The 8,332-nt window shown below is 30.2% G+C and overlaps 1 protein-coding gene across 1 annotated transcript in view; it reads right to left on the bottom strand.

Moving 5' to 3' along the window:
* Positions 1–6: 6 nt before the first annotated feature.
* Positions 7–8,332, bottom strand: part of LOC106469522 (RING finger protein 166-like) — an 85,063-nt gene continuing 76,737 nt past the window's right edge. Inside the window, exons 5-6 of the mRNA XM_013930021.2 lie at positions 7,489–7,596; positions 7–3,875 (exon numbers count right to left, since the gene is read on the bottom strand). Coding sequence (XP_013785475.2) covers positions 3,810–3,875; positions 7,489–7,596 — 174 coding nt within the window. The 3' untranslated portion in view covers positions 7–3,809. The remainder of the gene's footprint in view (positions 3,876–7,488; positions 7,597–8,332) is intronic.

Here is an 8,332-nt window from a genome sequence, read left to right as displayed (position 1 = left end):
TATTATTTTGGGCCCAAACATCCAGAAAGTGGTACATGACACACATCTATACCAAAATAAAACTTCTACAGTGAAAGCAATAACATCCTCAGTAGGCAATCTGTACAACAGAAACCTTAATAACCCTAACAAACCCCAGTGAATTCATATCATTAATATAATAATAAAATTTCACTTTTAATGCTAATACTATTTATAGTGGTCAAAAAGTCATTACATAGTTTAATCTAACACAACTTTGATAATTTGTACAATACCAATATTACATAATACTATGAATAATGTTTCACTCAGAAAATAGTCTGACAGACAAGGACTGTGTGTTTCAGAGTAAGTGTCATTAAAATTGATTATTTAAACTACAATTACTATTTTTGCTTCTTTGTTCACATTTTGGGTTATCAATCAGTAATCATATTTGTTTAAGATGACCATTCATTTTCTACAGTACATAATGTTATATATGGCACTTTAAATTAGAGTTCTATCAGAATATATATGGAGAAGCTTATATTAATGTTTAACTGGTAGAAAAAGGTAATGGTCAAATCTAATGAAATGAAACTACACAAGAAACATCACAGGAATCAGAAGTTTTCTAGAAGACGCATGACTTCACCACAAACCATTCACATCTCATCTGCTCAGTGCTGTTCTTGCCAGATTTGATTTCTTCACAATTCATCATAATAGGCTAATAAATAACTTTACTAAGCCAGCTGTAGGTCCTGTGTACAGAAAACTTACAACTATACTGTTAGCTTTACATCTCTTACTGGATGTACACAAAGATTATACCATACCAAGATATGTTGCTTCAACCACTTAGATGCAATTCATTGTTGTAGATGACTAAACACATAAGCACAGTTCTAATACATACACACTGTAACTAAAATAAGCTACAATTAAGGTACCAAAATACCATCATGAACATTTTTGGTATCCTATTTCTCCAAACGGTTAAGTAATTATGTGATGATCTATATGGACAATGTAAAAAATAAACTTTTTTGCTAACAGTTGTGACACTTTATGTTCAGGCAAAGTGTAAATTATTATTTTTTAATTACTAGCAGACATTGGAAAGTATGTTAAGCATAAAAAAACACATCAAGTACATTAAATTAGCTTATATTTAATAGCACAAATTACAGATATGTTACAGCTTTCCTTCTGCAAAAAAATTAAAGTTTAAATCTTTAACGAAAGTAGGTCCATCTTTAAAAAATGCTCAGGGTTGGATTATTAGGATTTTTTAAGAATGACTAACACAAAACTGAATGAAAAACAGGAATCTGTTTAATAATCCAATAACAACTGTTGAAATACAAAAATATATGATGTACCCCAACAGGAATAACCTTATTTGGTACAATGGGTGCATCATGCAACACAGAGATAAAGGGCTCAGCAAATGTTCACTTTTGAGCAGTCTAAGTGTGAAAGCTATAAAGATGTTTTAATGTAACAAGACATTGGGATGCATAAACCATAGTTTTATAAGACAACAGTGTAATCTGCTGCAGGTTGATATTTATTTTCTTTTAAGTTATTATCTAAAAATATATCTGCATCATCAGAAGGCAAAGTTAAACAATCTATAATTCCATTGTTTTCAACCTGTAGTCCACAGCACCCTTGGGATTCATGAATATTTTAAAGGGGATATGTGATAATTAAGATTGAGTTTCCAAATTATTGTTAAAAAATAATTATTATTATACAATGCTTGATTGAATGAAAATAATGTTTTATTTAAAAACTTTATTAACTTACTTAGTTATATCAGTTGCTTTTATACACTGTAGGATCTGCTTCTGCCAATAGACCAGAGTATTAGAGTCCACAAGATTCTTTGGTTCATAAATACAAAAAAAAAGTCAAGAACCATTGCTCTAAGTGACACAATCTTTAGATTTGTAGCAAGGACAATGACATAATCTTTCAACTTGTTGCTAGGACAATGACAAAATCTTTCAACTTGTAGCTAGGACAATGCATGGAACTTAACTGGGCCATTAACAAAATTTCAGGTGATTCCCATCCAAGAAAGAAAATTAGCTGAATAATAATTGTGCAACAATTACCTATAATGTACGGTGGCTTATAGCTTCACAAAAAGAAAGTAGTTTACAAAATTAATAAAATACTATTTGAAGTCATTACTGTTTAAAAATGCCAACAACATTAAAGGGCTCATAAAAAAACGTATTTCTCAAATTTTGCTAAAAAATATGTTAAATGTAACACACAAATATATATATATATATACAAAAATATGTTCCAAAACCTCATCATATAGGTTCCTGCCTCATTTAAATTATGTGCTTCAAAAACTTTCAAGAAATTAAAATTCCACACTGAGAAGGAAGAATTTCAGTGTTCAATGTTAACTATTATTAATGTAGTTTTTCACAACTAAATATCCTATTCTATATTGTAGGGATTCAGGGACAATCTAATTTTTAATACCAAGTAATTCCTCAGTACTCTGAACTAGATGTAAAATATCTGCAAGATTTGTTTATACTTTCTTCACCAATTTCTTAAAAGAAGTTAAAAAGGATTGAACTCTCATGCATATTTTTTGTATTTGTATTTTTGTATTTATGGTAAAGCTACTAAGATTATCTGCCACTGACCCTAATTTTGAACTACTAAACATAGAGAAGAAAGCCAGTTAGCACCATCCTAACATCACCATCTATATTAAAGGATTACCTGTCACTCTTAAATGCATCCACAGCTTAAAGTCCATGCAATAATTGGTAGTATGACACAGATCTGAACTGCACTCACCAGCTCTGAAATTCAGAGTTCTATCGTAGGGCAACTTGTTCCCACATTCTTTCCATCAACTCCTCTAGAACAAGCTTGGGCTTATTGATCAATATCTTGTACTTCAGCTAAGGACATATCCATTTGCGAGTATTCCTTAGAGTGATTTAACCCAGCTAAATGGACTTAAATACTGGCATCATGATTGAAAATGATCTGACTCAGAGAAACAGGCTGAAGTTAATAGATAATTTATACCTTTTAAGATACCTCTTTTGAAAAAACTATTGGGGGAAAAATAAATAACCACAAATATTATTTTTCTGATCTGAGAAACTTGTTCTTAACCATACTGTAATACAGTACCATGTCAAACACAAAACTTTACTTGTTGTATAAGTAAAACTCTCAATGAAAGACCTTGAAAGTTTTCTTTATTATGTATACTCTTAATTAGATTACTGAAGGACCAAACTTTAATCAAGATTATTAAATATTCTCTTATTTCATACTCTTTGTCCACAGTGATCTTACTCTTGGACACAGCATCAAACGTGAATGTCATGCTTCCTGTAACATTACACATAAATTACAGAATTAAATGTAAATTAAGAAGTTTCTGGAAAACTTTCAGATAAGAATCATATAATCAAATCCAAAATATGTCAAACATACAGACAGGTTATGCTATTAGATAGCCACAATGACAAAGTGAAAAACAGTACAGTGTATCACTGTTAAAGCATAGTCACTTCACACATAATTTTAAAGTAGTCCAAGTGAAGATAATATTTCTCAAAATAATAAACAACATTTTTTATATTTTACAATTTGTTTATAACTTTAAAAGAACAGGTGGTAATGGTTAAGTAGAAGATTGCTGGGATTATTTAAAGATAAAGATGAACTTTACAAAGTATATACATTTATATAACACCAAAACATAAACTCTTTTCTTAAGAAAAAGCACTGTAGCTAAACAAATTATCAAGAAATATATAACGGATGATAATGAAGTCTGTTGAACTTTACAAATCTTTCAGAGATGCTTCTAAAGCTTTCTGCAGGGCTGTGCTGTCATCTAAGTTGTAGTCCTGTAAATTAGAAAGAAAGTTTAAAAAAACGAATTAGCTAATCAAGACATTCTACTTTATTAACTGTAGGTTTTATGGGGGGGGGGGAGGCAGTAATTACTACAATTGACAATTGTTAAAAAAAGCTGAAGCTTTGTACAATATGTAAATGAAAAATTCACACTCCTATTTTGCAAAGAAACACTTTTCAGTGTAAAATAAAATGAATACAAATTCTCACCCAAAGTGTCAGTACAGTGTTTCAAGTTTCCCTCTTGACTACTGCTTATTGGTTATTTCTTTACAATAGTAATGTATGATTAAACACAGATCATGCCATGTTTTGATCAACTTTAGTCAAAACTGCTGAATTATACACTCACATCCCACTTAAAAGAACAACTAGCTAATATAATTGAAGGAATCCAACCTAGTTTCTGTCCCAAGGTAGGAATACACATTCTATGAATAAATACACTACTGTATACTGAAAAAAAAAAGTTAGTAAACTTTATTACTTCGTGTTCAACTGTATAGTGCATAGACATTACATTATTGTCAAGATTTTTTTTGTTTTTCATCATGTAGAGAAGAGGGTTCCTTGATATTTAACATCATACATGCTAAAAAAAATTTACCATACTTTACATGCAACCTCTCAGTACCCTTCCATAGAAAAAAATCCATGATAAGGATTGAAGATTTTTATAAATGTATGTGTATGTCATATTTATTTAAATACTTCATAATTTTTTCTATTTTGAGCTTGAACAGGAGATTCTATTTTAAAATCAGTTAAACATATTACTTTGTGATAATTTTCAAGTATCTTAAATTCAAAATAAAAATTTTATGGTAACAAAAACTTCTGTTCATTATGAAAACATCTCGGCACACCCAGCACGTGGGTACTACTTTTGTTGACATATTCTTTACAGTAAGTGTCTCAGCACAACCAGCAAGTGGGTAGAGATGGTTAATCAACTTTAATAATTAATTACCCATGAGCACTGTTTACATGGTTTGTGCCACAGAAATCAGTTAATTGAAATTACAATTAAATTTATTAATGTTACAAAATAATTTATTCTTCCAGTTATCCAAGTATTCAAAATATCATCATTATGACTTCTCATTCTTATTTTAGATTAATTCAAGTTTGTTCACCTTAATCTATTCCATTTCAATAAAAAATGCAAGTAGAAAAGTTCAAACAGGGAGCTCCAAAGAATCATGTATTATAACAAAAGACAGGTAAAGTTAACATGTAGCAAACGTAAAGAAAAACTAAGTTCGCATAAGAAAACAGGGAACTGATTGAAAATTCTGTAAAGGAAAGCACATGTAAAAAACATGCCTAAACACCACGAGTGTCAATTGAGAAGTTGGCTAAGTTGCACAGAGGAAGTCAGCTGTGCCAGGAGTTGTGTTGCACTCATATTGGTGGAGGGTTGTTGCATGCTATCATGCAACTGCCTCACATGAGGGTAGGTGGGAGTATCGAGGATAGTGGTGAGTGAAAATTTGCACATATAGAGGGCAGTAAAAGTCAGAAAAGCTATTTTGTGAGAGGAGGTAAGATATCATATGGCACGTCTGGAATGTTTAATTTATTATACAGCAGCAAATGTATAAAGTATCCATCTCCAACAATGCTATCAAATTGTTTGAAGAAAGGTGAATAGTGATGTCATCCTACCCCATATCATGTTAACAATGTTTTCTTCACTCACATCAATATTATTAGGAAAATGGCTGAATAATAGCTATATTTTTCCTTATACAATATGTTAAGTAAAAAATTACTTTTGTATCAAATAGTTAGATAACCAGTTGATTTAATAATTATCAATTTTGTTTGCTTACATAAAAGTTATTTAATTTAGAAATTACATGTATGCAAATTTTTGTCTTGATCCTCAGAAATGAAACATTAATTACTAGTATTCACTTGAACTACCTGAATAATTTTTAAATGTAGTACAGAACCTTAACTTTCAATGTTTAGCATTAACCCTATCACTACGGGTCACAGGTTAAAAGCCATGACATTATGTTTGTTGACTTGCATTCAAAATTTTATTGAACTACTATTTTATGAATTTATGCCAATAAGTTTCATATCAAACTGTAGATTATAATTCAAATTTTGGTATTATACATTATTCAATTTCTTAATTTAAAAGTAAATATTAAAAACACACTTAAACATTGATTTTTATGTGTCACCTAGTATGTTGAATGCAGCACTGCTTCAAATTAGATGTTTGTGATGCTAAAATACTAAGTCTATAGTTTCATACAAATTAGGAACTTAAATTACCAATATTGACAAGCTAGAATATAAAATAAACCTTCTATCTTTTCTATTTGCTAAGATATATCTCATGTACTGACTCAAGCACTGTGGCCACTCTTATCTCTTTCCATTTTTGGAAACGGTCCCTTATGTACAGTTACTTGTGTATATGACATGTGAATAACCAATTGAAAGCTGAGAATATCTCCTTAGTGGCTTTCTCAGCCATTTTCAAGTGTTAGGACGCCATCTCGTTCTTTTGAAATAAGATTTCAAGGAGATAGGTTGTGTCTTTAGTATGCTCGAAATTTTATATTTTTTAGACCAAAATACAGCTTAGTTATTAAGCTTTATAAATGATAGTGGAATTCCATGGTACTGATATAGTAATTTATAATCTTTTGGTTATTCAACTGTATAAATAAAACCTAAAAAAAATGATTTCATTTCATATCCTCCACATGAGAAATTTCTTACGGCTTAGCAACCTACATCAAGCAGCAACCAAGTACAATGGTTGTAGCTCGAAGAGATAATTGTTTTCTTTACTTCTTTACTTACTGTTTTATGTTTTAAGAAAAATAAGTTTAAGAACTTGTTTGTAAATAGTAATAATGTATATACATATATAATGTATTATAACTGAAATGTGACGGTATTTTACAAAATACTAGTCCACTAAAACAGCCAAGACAGACTGTAAAGGCCAGTTTTATGTAATTGGATATGATAACATCAGTGCACATGCACCACATCATTGTATAATGTTATAAGATTTATGCTATTTAGACTAAGCATTCGTGTTTTCATGTTATAATTTGTAGTCATTCTAGAATAAAAAAAGCGTAATTTATATTTATTTCCTCATTTCTATGGTGGTTACGAGGTTGGTCAAATTGACAGACCCCATATAGTTAGGGTAGAGAAAATAACAGACAAAATTTAAAGTTTTACTGAAAAACAAATGTTTGAAATGTATTTAGGAGGTTTTAGAGATTACACAAATAATATTTGAGATTTTTGGAATGAAGAATAGTTTTCTAATCATGACATGAAAATCACTTCGCACTCGAACTAGTAAAGAAACAGATTCAATATTTTCACAAAAAAATCTTTAGTAAAAATACTTCATTAAAAAATCTGATTTTTTGTGTACAAAAGACTTGGAATCATTACTAAAGTCTACCAAATTTTGTGAAAATACAAATACAGCATTACAAGTTATAGTATAAATACTTAATGTGTGCAACTGTAATTACTGAACTCACGTATTTTATACTGAGCCCATCATGAAATGGTTAATAAAAGTAGAAAGAAAAAAAGAACAGAACTTACCACAAAAAATTCATATTCAAACTTGTGTCGTAGATTGAGGTGGATGAGAAAGTTAGCACTTTTTTTCTGAGGATCTCCCCAAGGCATGGAGGCACAGACAGGACAAACCTACATGATAAATTTATAAACTTAGCCGCAGGTAACACATATAAAATGAAGGTTTATAACAATTTGGATAAGGACCCACATATGAAACAGAAGACCATGCAGAATAAACCTACTGCAGATATAAATATTAAAACTTAAACACAAAAAATCCTTAAGCACATTTAAGATGTAGTTTGCAAATATTCAATTAACCCTTTCGAGACGGGTCACGGGTGAAAGGCCATGTCATCTTGTATGTTGACTCGCATTCAAAATTTTATTGGACTACTATTTCATGAATTTATGTCAATAAGTTTGGTATCAAACTGTATATTATAATTCAAATTTTAGTACTATACATTACTCGATTTCTTAATTTAAAAGCAAATATTATAAAAACACAGATAAACATAGATTTTTGTGTGTCACGTGGTATGTTGAATGCAGCATTGGTTCAAATTAGATGTTTGTGAAGTCAAAATACTAACTCTATAGTTTCATACGAATTAGAAACTCAAATTACAGATACTTACTAGCTAGAATATAGAATAAGAAGTTATTATCTTTTCTATTTGCTAAGATATTGCTCACATAATAAATCAAACAAAGTGCCACACCCCGCTCACCTCCTTCCATTTTTAGAAACTCTCCCTTATAAACACTTACTTCTATATATGACATGAATATCCAATCAGAAACTCAGTATGTCCCCCTAGTGGTTTTCTAAGCATTTCTAACGTACCTAGCATCATTTCTT

The sequence above is a fragment of the Limulus polyphemus genome, unplaced genomic scaffold (assembly GCF_000517525.1).
Source record: "Limulus polyphemus unplaced genomic scaffold, Limulus_polyphemus-2.1.2 Scaffold3527, whole genome shotgun sequence".
Lineage (NCBI taxonomy): Eukaryota > Metazoa > Arthropoda > Merostomata > Xiphosura > Limulidae > Limulus > Limulus polyphemus.
Note: the sequence above shows the minus strand (reverse complement) of the source record. Positions and strands in the feature narration are given on the sequence as shown.